This window comes from Scyliorhinus torazame, chromosome 6, assembly GCF_047496885.1.
Source record: "Scyliorhinus torazame isolate Kashiwa2021f chromosome 6, sScyTor2.1, whole genome shotgun sequence".
Taxonomy (NCBI): Eukaryota; Metazoa; Chordata; class Chondrichthyes; order Carcharhiniformes; family Scyliorhinidae; genus Scyliorhinus; species Scyliorhinus torazame.
Window position 1 is genome coordinate 62,377,627 of NC_092712.1, and position 16,490 is coordinate 62,394,116.

At 45.6% G+C, this 16,490-nt stretch overlaps 1 protein-coding gene across 7 annotated transcripts in view; it reads left to right on the forward strand.

Annotated features, from left to right (window-relative positions):
- Window positions 1-16,490, forward strand: part of wdr37 (WD repeat domain 37) — a 176,366-nt gene that overhangs the window by 30,434 nt on the left and 129,442 nt on the right. For 2 of the 7 annotated variants that reach the window (XM_072508289.1, XM_072508288.1), the window contains one exon: window positions 1,357-1,380. The exons of the other annotated variants lie outside the window; for them this stretch is intronic. In XM_072508289.1, the coding sequence (XP_072364390.1) occupies window positions 1,375-1,380 (6 nt within the window). In that variant the 5' untranslated portion in view covers window positions 1,357-1,374. The remainder of the gene's footprint in view (window positions 1-1,356; window positions 1,381-16,490) is intronic. 7 annotated transcript variants of the gene reach the window in all.

Genomic DNA, 16,490 nt, shown 5'->3' on the forward strand with positions numbered 1-16,490 from the left:
GCAGCATGGTGGGCATAGCTACAACACGTGGACTGCTGTGGTTCAAGGCAACTCACCACCAGCTTCTCAAGCACAGTTAGGAATGGGCAAACAAATCCTAGCCAGTGATCCCCACATCCCATGAAAGAATGAAAAAAATGGGCTGAATTTCTGAACCAATAAGCTCTTCATCAGAAATACCATGCATGTAATTTCTGTAACATCTCATCACTCTCTGCCTGAACCCATTTGCTGCTGGAAATGTTTTATCCAAGCTTATGTCATCACCAGATTCAAGAATTCAGTGTCCACCTGGCACATTCCCATCCTCCATTCTACTTGTGTTTGAGCTAATCTAAAACTCATTACCCTTATTCTTACCCACGTCAAATCCTACCTATCTTATCACTGACCTATGTCCCCAAATGTCTCCCAAGTTAAAATTCTCGTCCTTATGACCTTGCCCTCCATTTCTCTGTAACTTCATCTAGCCTACAACCGTCTGATAACTCTGTTTCTCAAGCTTGTGCCTTTTGTATCCCCCAATCCCAATTGTCTCACCTTTTGCCAGCCATGGCATTGGGTGTCCAGGCCGTTAGTTCTTTACCTCCCCACCTCCCTAGCCTCCATTAAGACCATCCTTGAAACTCATCTGTTTGACCAAGTATTTAGTTACCTGCCTGACATCTCCATTGTTTCCATTGTGCCCATTTTGTTGTCTTACACTCCTGTGAAATACATTAAAGCTGCTTTATAAATGTGAGTTTTTTAATGAGTTACTTAGGTTGACATTTGTGAGTGGGTGAAATATTGCAATGATTTGTATCTGTTTATGTATGTTCTATAACCTTTTAAAAAGTCTTTCAAGTATCATTTAAAAAGGTGCATTTCTACCTTAATAGCACCAATTTAATTGGGAGGTTTTAGTTCATTTTTAAATAACTACATTTTCTTGTTTGCTGTGGCACTTTTGGTATAAAAATACCAACCTGTGCAAAGCCATTGAGTTGTGTGCTCCTATTTCTATTCTGCTGAATGCTATCATTATTACTGGTTACTAAGGCGACTTTTACCTTCAACCACATGATTCAGCAGCTTAGAAAGAGAGTGTAGTGTTTGCTAATTGCTGTTTTCAATGTGCATTTACATATGGTGTTGACAGGATAGAGAATAGTTAGGTTTGACGTAGACATTGGTCCATTGACGGCTATCCTGTTGTCTGTAATGTTTGCTCTAGCTCACTGGGGAAAATTCTTTACTGTATATTGAAGCTTAGAGTTTTAATGCAAAATTAGTTAATTGGGGGTTTCCTTGTTTCATAATTTGAAGGACTATACCTGCTCATATATTTGTCTTGTTCTGGTTAAATTCCTTTAGCTGTGACGTGGGATAAATATGGAGGTAAGAGAGAATTTCTTTTTTGAAAGTGGGGGGGGGGGGGGCGGGGGGGGGAGATTAATGTTGTCATGCATGATGGTGCCTTTTCTGTGTTTTAAATTGGTTAAACTGCCCTTGTTTGCATATTTTCAAATAGGTACAGCTCGGTGAATCAACAGGTCTAGAAAAATATTGAGCTTTGTAGCGAACCGAAAGACACTTGCTTTCAGTTAATGGCTAAGGCATGATGTGCTAGCATATTGCTGAACTTTATAAGTTAAGCTTGAGAGCAAGAAAAGTTTTTGTTAATTTGGTGAAGTTTTGATATGAACGTTTGCTCATGGTACAAATCTGTACTTGTGTATTAATTTGTAACGCTGTTAAGTATTTGCTTTGTTCAGTCTTTTTAATACATGACCTTGAGATACACTTATGCAAAGCAGTGAAAATAGCTCCAACTAATGATGTCTAACTGAAATGCTGTGCTAAATTGATGATCTGCTTTTCTGTATGCAAATACAGCTTTCTCATCTCTAAAATAACAGCTTGTGTTATTTTTGATTATTGCTTTTCAGGTTGGTTTACCATGTCATTAGAAGTTAAATATGAGAATTCTGTTCTTTGATGTGGTACCCACTTACATTCGCCAGCGTGCGAACTAGGAGTTTGAATGTACTTGACACATGACTGCCCTGGTTCTTTACAGTTATATTTGGACCCTATGCAAACAATATTGTTTCTCACTATTCATGGCCAAATCCTCCTCCTCCTGCATCGTTATTTCAGAGGATGAAAATAATCCCAAATTCCTTTTAATGAAAAACTACTCGTGCTCCAAATAGTCTCTTACATGGATTCCTATCCTCGTTTAAAACCCACTTTCCTATCATTCTTGCCTTTACTAACATCCATTGGCTCTCCATTTCCAATGCATTGAATACAAAGTCTTGGCCATTGTTTGTAGATCCCTCAAAAACATCACCGTTTGATCCTCAAGCTGAAGCTAACGACTCTCTCCACCCAAAATGTTTAACAAGGTGTCATGCTTATCTCCACTGGGAATGTTGCTTCCAGTTGCCGAGTAGTTAATTTATCAGTCCTCATTGTGAATGTACAATATATCACACATGGAGCACATCGGCATACTAGAGGGAATATAAACAATAGTTTTGAAATGCATTCCGTTTAAAAGAAAGAATCCCAAGTATATTAAAAACGATATATTTTTTCAATTTTTGCCATCTTTGCTATGGGTATTAACATTTCATAACTATTATTGCTTGTGAACAAATATTTTAACTATTCATCACCAGATCTGGTTATACCAGTTAAAGCATTGCTTTCCATCACCAAAACTGCCCACTCTTCAAGATCATCCAGGAAAACAAAGCCACATCCAGCTTCTCCACCACTAACCAACTTCATAAACCACCTTTCCCTCTTTGTCCAACAAGATGTGTGATGAGCTTGTGGATCTTTTTTGTTACAAAGATCGATACCATGCGCTTAGCTGTCTCTGCTGCTTCTCTTCCTTCCCATATCCCATCAGGCATAACTTCTTCTAAGGTTCCCCCTTGATCTAACCCAGAATTCTCTTTTTCTAGTTTTCCTCATACATTCATCTATTGCTTGTTAGAGCTTATTGCTACAAAATATTGCTACTTCATTTCCTTTCTTGGCTCCCGTGTTAGCTGACATCATTAACAATTCTCTCTCCTCAGGATCTGTCCCTTCTGTTTCAGATTTGCCACTGCCACCCCTCTCCTCAAAAAGCCAAGTCTAACCCCTCCATCCTTGTGAACTACTGTCTCATCTCAAACCTCACTTTCCTCTCCAAAGTTCTTACACAATAAATCCATGCGCATCTTTCTTGGAACTGTTTGAATCTCCCCGTCACCCAGAATATTGAAATAGTTCGTAACTATGGTAAAGGGTAAACTAGCCCGCCTTATCCTTTTGTCAGTTGCCTTTGACATGCTGAACATGAAATTCCACTCCATGGTCTCTGTCATCAGGCTGGATGGGACTGTACCTGCCTGGTTTCATTCTTCTCTATAATTTATATATTTTTGTTATTCGTTCATGTGATGTGGGCATCGCTGGCTGGGCCAACATTTATTGCCCACTGAGGGGATTTAAGAGTCAACCACATTGCTGAAGTCACATGTAGGCCAGACCAGGTAAGGAAGACAGATTTCCTTCCCTAAAGGACATTAGTGAACCAGATGGGTTTTAATGACAATTGATAATTCATGGCTTCATGGTCATCTTTAGATTTTTTAAAAATTGAATTCAAATTTCACCATCTGCCATGGCAGGATTTGAACCTGGGATCACCAGAGCATTGGATCTGGGTCTCTGGATTACTAGTCCAGCGATAATACCACTAGGCCACTGACTCTCCTTCACTAGATGTGTGGATGAGCTTGTGAACTTCCCGAACCGGCCTCCCCGAACAGGCTCCGGAATGTGGTGACTAGGGGCTTTTCACAGTAAATTCATTGAAGCCTACTTGTGACAATAAGCGATTATTATTATTATTTATTATTATTATTATTATTATTATTATTATTATTATTACTACTACTACTATGCCACTGCCTCTCCTGAGAATAGCCAGCGAATACCTGCAATGGCTCTCTTCTCCTTTCCGGTATCCACGCCAAGGATATATCCTACACCCCTTCTTTCACATCTACAAGTTGCCTCTCGGTGATATCATCTGTATTTTTATAAGCAGTAACAAATAAAGGTTCAGCATAACTTTTTTTTTTGTATTGTACATCCCTATTTATAAAGACCGGGGCCAGGATTCTCCCCTACCCGGCGGGGCGGGGGGTCCCGGCGGGATGGAGTGGCGGGAACCACTCCGCCGTCGGGCCGCCCCAAAGGTGCATCTCCGCACCTTTAAGGGCCAAGCCCTCACCTTGAGGGGATAGGCCTGCGCTGGAGTGGTTGGCGCGCCGCCAGCCGGCGGGAAAGGCCTTTGGCGCCACGCCAGCCGGGGCTGAAAGGACTTCGCCGGCCGGCGGAAGTCCATGCATGCGCAGGAGCGTCAGCGGCTGCTGACGTCATCCCCGCGCATGCGCGGGGGGGGGGTGTCTCTTGCGCGTCGGTCATGGTGAAGGCTGTGGCCGAGGTGGAGGGAAAAGAATGCCCCCACGCACAGGCCCGCCCGCGGATCAGTGGGCCCCGATCGCTTGCCAGGCCACCGTGGGGTCACCCCCCCCCCCCCCCCCCCCCCCGGGCCAGATCCCCCTCCCCCCCCAAGGACCCCGGAGCCTGCCCGCGCCGCCTACTCCCGCCGGTAAGAGAGGTGGTTTGATTCTCGCCGGCAGGACAGGCATTCCAGCAGCGGGACTTCGTCCCATCGCGGGCTGGAGAATTCGGCAAGCGACGGGGGCAGGATACACGCCAGCCCCCGGAGATTCTCCGACCCGGCGGTGGGTCGGAGAATCCCGCCCCAGGATTTCTTATGCCTTTCTTAATCACTTTTGAAACCTACCCTGTCATCTTCTGCTACTAGTGTGTGCACATAGACTCCCAAGTTTCTGTTCTTTTCTTGTATGCACTTCAATGCATTCTGACATCTATTGCCGCTGTCTTGTTGGTAATATACAAAGTAATATCTTTTTATGATGTTGAATGAATATTAATATTGGGTATTTTAATCCTGCGTATGGCTCATCCTGGAGTTTCCATTCTGTTCTTTTAAAAGACGCTTTGCTGAACTGCTTAGTATGCAGTGCATTTAATGGAGAAATGAGAGCGCTCTAGAGGTGGTTCCAAAAACTATTGTGAACAATTAGCCATTGACAAAATGAAAATCCTGACCCATTGCACCAAAATTACTCTTTATGTAAGTGTTAATCTTATTCTATTTATGGGAAGAGGCTGGGGATTGTTTAGAAAGTTGAAGTTAATCATAATTGTGTCTCCAGGATCTTTAAATATTCGCATAGTATCATAGAACATATTGTGCAGAAGGAGGCCATTCAGCCCATCGAGTCTGCACCGACCCACTTAAGCCCTCACCTCCACCCTATCCCCGTAACCCAATACCCCTCCAAATCTTTTTGGTCACTAAGGGCAATTTATCATGGCCAATCCACCTAACCTGCACGTCTTTGGAATGTGTGAGGAAACCGGAGGAAACCCACGCAGACACGGGGAGAACGTGCAGACTCTGCACAGACAGTGACCCAGCGGGGAATCGAACCTGGGACCCTGGCGCTGTGAAGCCACAGTGCTATCCACTTGTGCTGCCCTGAGGTTTGAGGTTTTAATATTTTTGTATGGAATTCAGACCAATTTTTTGAAACTTATTTTGGTGTCGGCATTTTTTGGTATTTGTAGCATGAACGTCTTTTGTCCCTGTACTTTTTGTTAGAGATTGGGATTAATTTCCGAAGCCTGTGTATCTGTCTGTATATGTGTCTGTCTGCTTGTCTGTCTGTCTCTCTCCTGTCTCTCAAGTTTTCTTTCGTTGAGTATATTTTCTTCAACAATACATACATTGCTATCTGATGTGACTCAAGTTTCTAGCCAAAAGCATATTGCAAGTAGGAGCAAAGTAGAAAAATGTAGGTAATGGGGACACTGAACATGGCAAGGGAAGACTTAATTATTGGGCTAATAAATAAGATGCAGAGAAGCCTAGAGAAACAGGGAACATTGGAGTGCAAGTCCTCCGATCCCTGAAGGTGGCTAGACAGGTAGTTAAGAAGTTCAAGAAAGCATGCAAGATACTTTATTTGTCTGGGCACAGAGTACAACAGCTGGGAGGCTATGTTAGAACTGTATAAAACAATGGTTAGGCCACAGCTGGAGTACTGGTGACTACAGCTGAGGGGCTGGTTTAGCACACTGGGCTAAATAGCTGCCTTTGAAAGCAGACCAAGGCAGGCCAGCATCACGGTTCAGTTCCCGTACCAGCCTCCCCGAACAGGCGCCGGAATGTGGCGACTAGGGGCTTTTCACCGTAACTTCATTGAAGCGTACTTGTGACAATAAGCAATTTTCATTTTTCATACTGTGTGGGGCTCTGGTCTAGCATTGTGAGGGTACAGTGGAGATTTCCGAAGATGTTGACTGGACTGGTGAATTTTAGTTACGAAGAGAGATTGGACAACTGGTACTTAAGAGCATAAGAAATAGCAGAAGGAGTAGACCATATGGCTTGCCGAGCTGCCTCCATTATTCCATATGATTCTGCCTGATCTTCAGCCTCAACTCCAGAAAATCTGTCTTTCTCAGCCTTCAATATATTCGGCAATAGAGCAATCACAACCCTCTGGGATGGAGAATTCCAAATGGCTGGTTTAGCACACTGGGCTAAATCGCTGGTTTTTAAAGCAGACCAAGGCAGGCCAGCAGCACGGTTCGATTCCCGTACCAGCCTCCCTGAACAGGCGCCGGAATGTGGCGACTAGGGGCTTTTCACAGTAACTTCTTTTGAATCCTACTTGTGACAATAAACGATTTTCATTTTCATTTCATTTCAAATGTTCATAACCCTTTGAGTGAACAAGTCTCTCCTCACCTTGGTGAGGGGAGACAGTGGCATAATAATACTGTCACTGGACAAGAAATCCAGAGGCTCAGGCTAATGCTCTTTTCTTCAAAACCCACCCACGGCAGCTAGTGAAATTTAAAATTAATTAATAAAACCTGGAATTGAAAGCCAGTCTCCACAACCAACAAATGCTGAAAAGGCCTAATCAGCCACTCAGTTCAAGGGCAATTAGGGATGGGCATCAAATGTTGGTCTTACCATTGACACCAACATCCCATGACAAAATAAAATAGAAAAAGTCCTAAACAATTGGTCTCATATCCTAAGACTATCGTCCTATGTTCTAAATTCCCCAGCCAGGGGGAAAAAGCCTCCATGTCTAATCTCTCGAGCCCCTTTAGAATATTGTATTTTTCAATGCAATCACCTCTTTTTGAACTTGGATCATCCCTCTCTAATTACTAATGGAAACTAGGACGTAAAAATGATTTGGGCTGAGATCATAAATGATAAAGGCAAGAAGTTACTTGTGGGAATGGTCTACAAATCCCCTAACAGTAACCATACGGCAGGATGGGGTGTAAAGGAATAAACAATGAGATCTTTTCAGAAAGGTACACTGATAATCATGAGATTTTAATCTGCATATAGATTGGGAAAATTAAATGGGCAAAGGTAGCTAAGATGAAGAATTCATAGAATGTTTTTGGGATAGTTTCTTAGAACAGCACACTTGGGGGAGCGCGGTGGCACAGTGGGTTAGCCCTGATGCCTCACGGCGCCGAGGTCCCAGGTTCGATCCCGGCTCTGGGTCACTGTCCGTGTGGAGTTTGCACATTCTCCCCGTGCTTGCGTGGGTTTCGCCCCCAAAACCCAAAGATGTGCAGGATGGGTGGATTGGCCACGCTAAATTGCCCCTTAATTGGAAAAAATGAATTGGGTACTATAAATTTATTTTAAAAAAGAACAGTGCTCTAGCACCAGCCAGAGAGCAGGCTAGACTAGATGTGGTATTATGCAGTGAGATAGGATTAATTAATGATTTTGTAGTGAAGGCGCCCATCGGTAGCAGTGACCATGATGTGATTGAATTTTACATTCAGTTTGAGGGAGAGAAGAATGGGTCTCAGACTTGTATTTTAAACATAAAAAGAACAATTATGAGGCCATGAAAACACAACTAACTAAAGTGAACTGGCAAATAAGGTTAATAGATAGGTCAATAGGGCAGCACAGTGGCGCAGTGGATTAGCCCTGCAGCCTCACGGCGCCGAGGTCCCAGGTTCGATCCCGGCTCTGGGTCACTGTCCGTGTGGAGTTTGCACATTCTCCCCGTGTGTGCGTGGGTTTCACCCCCACAACCCAAAGATGTGCAGGGTAGGTGGATTGGCCACGCTAAATTGCCCCTTAATGGAAAAAAATGAATTGGGTACTCTAAATTTTACAAAAAAGAGATAGGTCAATAGAAATGCAGTGGTGGACATTTAATATGATATTTCAGATTACACAGAATACATGCATTTGTGAGGATGAGTAGATTCTTTGGCGTGGTAAAGGATAGGTTTGGGTGATGCGTGGGGGGTGGGGGAGCTGCGAATCATGTCCACATGTCCTGAGAGTGTCCAAGACTGAGGCAGTTCTGGGATGAGGTGTTGCGTGTGGATGTGGCGATATTTGGGGTGTTGGAAGGGGAGTCCAGGAGTTGAGAGAGGCTGATGTTTTGGCCTTTGTCTCCCTGCTAGCCTGGAGGCTTACATTATCACTGCAATGAAGTTACTGTGAAAAGTCCTAGTCACCACACTCCAACGCCTGTTCGTGCACATAGAGGGAGAATTCAGAATATACAATACACCTAACAGCACAATTTTCGGGACTTGTAGGAGGAAACCGGAGCACCCGGAGGAAACCCACGCAGACACTGGGAGGACATACAGACTCTGCCCAGACAGTGACCCAAGCTGGGAATGGAACCCGGGTCCCTGGTGCTGTGAAACAACAGTGCTAACCACTGTGCTACCGTGCCGCCCTGATAACTCCTCATGCGATGTACCTTTCCTCGCAGTCTTATAAAATTAAAATTAGATATTGGGGTTTCTGTCCAGTATCCTAGCCACTGGTGGGTCTGATCTGGGATTATAAAACACGCCCCCGCATTCTCCCTGTAGCCACATTTGAAATTCCCGATTGAACTTGCCTTCACCGCACTGTCGGTTAGTAAATTCCAAATACTAACCACTCGTTGAGTGAAAGGTCTCCTGTCGCTATTGCTTCTTTTGCCAACGACATAAATCTGTGCCCTCTCGTTGTCCACTAGTCAAAACAGTTTCTTCCTATTTGCTCTGTCCAGTTCCTTCATAATTTTGAATGCTCTATCACATCTTCTGTCATTGTTTTCTTCAAGGAAAACAGTCCCAAGTTCTCTAGTCTTTCTTACCTGAAGCTCTCTCTGGAACCATTCTCATGAATCTTTTCTGCACCCTCTCTGATGCCGTTAAGTTTTTCCTGTACTTTTTCTCTGCTGGTATAAAATACTTTCATTTCCTCTCTCTTATTTGTTCCAAGATTACCCTTTATTTCTGCCCTGTAATTTTTATTTGTATCTACCATTGTGAAGAGAGACACACATTGTCTGTTCAATGTCTCTGTCTTATTCCCCATGATAATGTTTGCATTAGCTATTCTGCTTTTTATATACTTGCAATCTGTTTTTATATTCTTACATTTTTTTCCCCCCCATTTTGTAAATGTCACAATTTCCCTTCGCTGGCTTCTAAAACACTGTTAATCCTCAGGCTTACCACTGTTCTTTGCAACATTATAAGCCTCTCCTTTTAATCTAATACTATCCTTAACTTGCTTATTAAGCCATAGATAGATCTTTCTTGCTGCATTTTTATTTTTTAATGGAAATATTTTTTTTTTAACATCTTGTGTTGTTTCTTTAACTGTTTCCCACCATTTCTTTTATTTTTACCCAGTCAACCTTCGCCAGATGTTCTCTTCTGTCTAAGTAATTGGCTTTGTTTAAGTTTAAGACTGTTGTTCGTGATTGGAGTATTTAGCTTTCAAACTTTATATGGAATTATGATCACTAGTTTCCTTTTACTATGAGGTTACTAATTAATCTTGCCTCATTGTGCAATACTAGATCTAAAATAGCTTTATCTCTAGTTCGTTCTGTTAAACTCGGAAAACTAGTCAAGGATCAAGTGTAGACAGTTCTGGTCTTAAGCTTTATTGAAGATCTTATACAGCTGGGAGAGGAACTTTTTCCTATCATTCACTCAAAGAGTCAGCCAAAACTCATCTCGGCTTACAAACAGAGGTTATATAACGTTTTAGACCCTCTTTACCACTCTTCATTACCCGTCCCACCATTGTGTATCCTTGCCTTTCCCTAGCAAGTAATGTTTCCCCAGAACCTACAGATCAGGTTTACATGATGACGCTTTTATTCCAAATGTTCGAGGAGTCTCCTGTGACCGTTAAAAATTACAACAGGTCACATACTCCAGACCTTTGCTAGCCTGAAACTCCTTCATCCTCCAGAGGAGATATCTATGGCTGCTAACCCTCTGTAACAGGCTGATTCCAGCAGCCTAGATTCCCAAAGAAACAGGTATCAGTTTTCCTTATCAGCTATATTGCTTTGAGGCCCCAGCCTTCTTTACTGCAGGCCTTGGAAACTGAACTGGGCCATTTTACTTTTAAGACAAAGGAAACTGTGATAAAGGCTTATGACTTACAGAATATTATACAGGACTGGTACAGAAAGATTACATTACTACTTGTATTCAAAGTTAAACAGAGTGAGTACATAATATAAGTGTATACCTATAGTCACAATTTTATAATGTGACATTCTAAACCAGACTCCTTATACATTAGTTAATAGATAGTGGTTGGATAATAATGATCTAAAGAATTGTAATTTTTCAAACTAATCACATACTGTTACAAAGTATGTTCTAATACAAAGTTAAAGTGATTGCTTCTTCTTATCACTTGTGAAGTAGACTAGCATATAATGAGCATCTGTGAGTCTGCTTCTCCCCCCCCCCCCCCCCCCCCCCCCCCCCCCACCCTCCTGCACCCGTAGTCCTCTGTAGACTATTCCTTCTGCTGATAACAAATATGAACAGTTACCTTGAAGGAGTGAAACTCTTGTGGTAATTGTTGGTAGTTTGTATTATGTTAGCCTGATCTCAGGCCTTAGATCAATGATTTTCACAACCAGTGTTTTGGTTTTGTGGAGACCTAATTCAGCTAAGCCATTTAGATAACATGCATCCTGCAAATCCTGTAGTTTCTGTTATTCCAAGCAGAGGCCTCTGTCTGTTGTCTATGACTTATATTCACTGGCCACTAGGACAAATGTTCATGAAGCAGAAGTTTTAAAAAAATATATATTTTATTCAAATTTTTCAGCCAAACAAAACAATACAAAGGTTTTCCTTTTTACAACAATAAAACAATATAACTAACGGTGACCGTTTTAACAAATAAATAAATAATATATAAACTAAATGGCAACTGCCACAACAAAAATAATAACTCTCCAGAAATAAAATCAAACAATCCAATATACATAACCAAGTGCAAATATCACCCCTGAGGACCCACCCGAGCCCTCCCCCACCCCCCTGGGTTGCTGCTGTTACCTTCCCATTTCCTTTATCGTTCTGCGAGGTAGTCAATGAACGGTTGCCACCGCCTGGTGAACCCTTGAGCCGAACCCCTTAGTGCGGACTTTATCCGTTCTAGTTTTATAAACCCTGCCATGTCATTTATCCAGGTCTCCACGCCCGGGGGTTTGGCTTCCTTCCACATAAGCAATATCCTTCGCCGGGCTACTAGGGACGCAAAGGCCAAGACATCAGCCTCTTTCGCCTCCTGCACTCCCGGCTCTTCTGCAACCCCGAATATAGCCAACCCCCAGCCTGGGTCGACCCGGACCCCCACCACCTTCGAAAGCACCTTTGCCACCCCCACCCAGAACCCCTGCAGTGCCGGGCATGACCAAAATATGTGGATGTGGTTTGCTGGGCTTCTCGAGCATCTCCCACACCTATCCTCTACCCCGAAAAATTTACTGAGCCTTGCTCCGGTCATATGCGCCCTGTGCAAAACCTTGAATTGTATCAGGCTTAGCCTGGCGCACGAGGACGACGAGTTTACCCTACGTAGGGCATCAGCCCACAGCTCCTCCTCAATCACTTCCCCCAGCTCTTCTTCCCATTTCCCCTTCAGCTCATCCACCATGATCTCCCCCTCGTCCCTCATTTCCCTGTATATATCCGACACCCTACTATCCCCCACCCATGTCCCTGAGATCACTCTATCTTGAATCTCCTGCGTCCGGAGCTGCGGGAATTCCCTCATCTGTTGCCTCGCAAAAGCCCTCAGTTGCATGTACCGAAATGCATTCCCTTGGGGCAACCCATATTTTTCTGTCAGCGCTCCCAGACTCGCAAACGTCCCGTCTAAGAACAGATCTCTCAGTTGCACAACCCCAGCTCTCTGCCATGCTCCAAATCCCCCATCTATTCTCCCCGGGACAAACCTATGATTATTTCTTATCGGGGACCGCACCGAGGCTCCTGTCCTTCCCCTATGTCGTCTCCACTGCCCCCAAATTTTTAGTGTTGCCACCACCACTGGACTTGTGGTGTATTTCTTCAGGGAGAACGGCAACGGCGCCGTCACCAGTGCTTGTAGGCTGGTTCCTTTGCAGGACGCCATCTCCAATCTCTTCCACGCCGCTCCCTCCTCTTCTCCCATCCACTTACACACCATTGAGATATTGGCGGCCCAGTAGTATTCACTTAGGCTCGGTAGTGCCAGCCCCTCCCTATCCCTGCTATGCTGCAAGAACCCCCTCCTCACTCTCGGGGTCTTCCCGGCCCACACAAAACTCATGACACTTTTCTCAATTTTCTTGAAAAAAGCCTTCGTGACCATCACCGGAAGGCACTGAAACATAAAAAGGAATCTCGGGAGGACTACCATTTTGACCACCTGCACCCTACCCACCAGTGGCAGGGGCACCATGTCCCATCTCTTAAAATCCTCCTCCAGCTGTTCCACCAATCTTGTTAAATTAAGCCTATGTAAGGTTCCCCAACTCCTGGCTATCTGAATCCCTAAGTACCGGAAATCTCTTGTTACCTTCCTCAGCGGTAAATCATCTATTCCCCTGCTCTGCTCCCCCGGATGCACCACAAACAACTCACTCTTCCCCATATTCTCAGCCGTGAACATAATTAATGACCCAGCCTCTACAATTCTCTGCGATAAAGAATTCCATAGATTCACAGACCTGAGAGAAGAAATTCCTCATCCCTGTCTTAAATGTGTCACTGTGGGGGCCGATATGTGACAACTATGGGCTTGCGCCAGGGTGACTGGATTCCAGGGGTGGCAGCAGGTGGAGATAGATAACTTCAGGGACTTGTTTGTGGGAGGAATGTTTGCAGGCCTGGAGGAGCTTGAGGAGATGTATCAGTTGCCTAAGGGAATCAGGTTCAGGTACCTGGAGGTGAGGGGCTTAGTCCTGTCCGGACCCGGGCTGCCACCTCTGGTGTTGCAAGATAAGTCGAAAATGAGCCGGTTCTTTTCGGGGGTGGAGTATAGGTGTGTGCAGGGGGTGGGGGGGGGGGGGGGTGGGGGGTGGGGGGGTGGGGTGGGGTGGGGGGGGGGGTGGGGGGGGTGGGGGGGGGGTGGTGGGGGGGGGGGTGGTGGGGGGGTGGGGGGGGTGGGGGGGGGGTGGGGGGGGGGGAGGAGAGGAAGAACCATGTGCATATGTTTTGGGCGTGTCTGAGGTTGAGGGAGTTTTGGAAGGGGTTTTTGGATGTAATGTCCAGAATTCTGGGCGTAGGGGTGGCTCCGAGTGTCGGAAGGTCTGGGAGTTCAGATGAGAGCCGATGTCTTGGCCTTTGCCTTCCTGATAGCCCGGAGACGGATTTTGTTGAGTTGGCGGGACTCGGATTTGCAAAAGGTGAGGGATGGCTGAGTGACCTGGCAGAACCTTTGCATCTGGAAAAAGCTACGGTCGTCATTAGTAGAATGGAAGAGGGGATCACCCTGAGATGGAAGCCGATTATCGACTTCTTTAAAGTGAATTGAGGCATCAATGGAGTGGGGGTGTTTTGTTTTGTTTGGGGGGGTTATGAGGGGAAGGGAAAATGAAGGAGACGGGCTTGGGGTGACAGGGTTTGGGGGGGGGGGGGAGTGGGGGGGAGTGGGGGGGAGAAGAGATGGGGAGAGTGGGTTGTTAGTTTTGTTATCTGTTGCCGAGGTTTGGCTTTTATATTTTTGTACATATGAAAAATGCCTTCAATAAAAAATATTTATTTTTTAAAAATCAGTCTTAAATTGGTGACCCCTTACTCTGAGATTACGCCCTCTGCTCCAAACCCCCTAAGAATCTTATTTGTCTCAATGAGTTTGCGTCTCATTCTTCTGAACTCCAGTGAGTACAAGCCCAAGCTACTTACCTCTCCTCATAAAAATATCCCGCCATACCCAGGATCAACCTGGTGAACCTTCTCTGGACTGCCTCCAATGCCAGTATATCTTTCCATAGATAAAGAATCAAAACTATTCACAGTATTCCAGGTGTGATCTAACTAATAGTGCCTTGTATAGTTTGAGGAGAACTTCCCTATTTTTGTACTCCATTCCCTTTGTAATAAAGGCCAACATTCCATTTGCCTTCCCAGTTACCTGCTGAAATAAGGGTAAAGGAATAATCCAGGATACTCCAGGCTTAGCAGCTTGACCTCCACTGTTGGCTAAGTATTAGAGGACATATCTTGTATGGGCAAACCCAATAGACTTCTGTAGTGTCTTTTGCCTAGGGGATTGTTCCACAAGGATGGAAAAGTGCTTCTGAAATATATCAAAATTTGTAAAAACAGAGGAAAGAAAGGAATTCTGCTCTTGTAGAGGAAGAAAAAGTTATAATTTAAGATGGATTAACCTAGAACAGCGATAGGTAACCTTGGCTAGTGAGTGGGCCCGATGAGTGGCTCTTCTTTTATCTGTGGACCGCAGGATTGAAATCGGTCATGTTCACTAATTGTGATCCTTGAATAAGATTGAGTACATTTAATACACATCGAATATTTCATAATGAATTAAAGAAAATGCTTAATCATTCATATATTAATAGAACTGTCATCAACTTCAAGTGGTACGACTTCCGGTTGCGGCTATGCTGTGCTAAGTCGCACGTTTGGCAGCTCCCGCCAGAAACTGACTTTTGGGGTCTTTTTAGGGGCCCCAGCAGCATTTGTTTGATGGTTCCCAATGTGTGGGAAGGCGACAGTACGATTCCCCCGGCACTGTATGGATTGGACCAGGAGTGGAGCGGTGAAAAAAGTGATTTTGGTGCAGCGAAAAGTGCGAGGGAGGAAAACCAAGATGGCGGCGGGTGGAGACCAGGCAGCGTGGGCGCAATGGTCGCAAGAGCAGCAGGAGTTCCTCAAGCGCTGTTTTGCGGACCTGAAGGCAGAGCTGCTGGAGCCGAAGAAGGCATTGATCGATAAGCTGGTTGAGACCCAGAACGAGGACAAGATCTTGGGCCTGGCGGTGAAGGTGGAGGTGCACGAGACGCTGCACAAGAAGTGGCAAGAAAAGTTTGAAGACATGGAGAATCGGTCGAGGAGGAAGAACCTTCTGATTATGGGTCTCCCAGAGGGAGTGGAGGGGTCGGATGCTGGAGCATACGTGGTCACGATGCTGAACACGCTGATGGGCGCGGGAGCTTTCCCGAGGCCCCTGAAGCTGGATGGGGCTCACCGAGTCCTGGCGAGGAGGCCCAAGGCCAACGAGCCGCCGCGGGTGGTAATGTTGCGGTTCCACCGCTTTGTGGACAGGGAGTGTGCTCTGAGATGGGCTAAAAAGGACGGGAGCAGCAGGAGGGAGATCGCAGAGATCCGTATATATCAGGACTGGAGCGCGGAGGTGGCCAAGAAGAGGGCCGGGTATAACCGGGCTAAGGCGGTTTTGCATCGGAAGGGGGTGAAATTCGGGATGCTGCAGCCGCCGCGATTGTGGGTCACGTTTAAGGACCGACACCATTACTTTGAGATGCCGGAGGAGGCATGGACCTTTATCCAGGCCGAAAAGTTGGACACAGATTGAGGGTTTGTTGGGACGGGGTGTCGAGGGGGGTTATTGTGATTATTGTGTTTTGGGGGATGTTCTGTTCTGTTTTCTTTGGTCCTGGGTGGGGTTGGGTAAATGGTTCGAAATGGGGGATGTGTGAGAGTGTGGTCGTCGGTGATTGGAAGGGAGGGGGAATGGGAGGCCTGAGGTGGGGGGGGCAGAGATAAGGCTGCAAAAGGGAGGGCGGGGCCAGCTTGGTGGAATGCGCGGGCTTTTTCCCGCGCTAGGGAAGGAAGGGGGCGGGACCGGGGGGGAAGGGTGGTGTTGGAGAGGAGCGCACGCTGACTGCCAGGAGGGGGAGGAGAGATTCTCACACTGGGGGTCGACGGAGTGGCGGGAGGGGGGGGGGGGGAGCCCCCTGATCCGGCTGATAACTTGGAATGTGAGAGACCTGAACGGGCCGGTCACGAGACCCCGTGTGTTCGCGCACCTGAAGGGACTGAAGGCA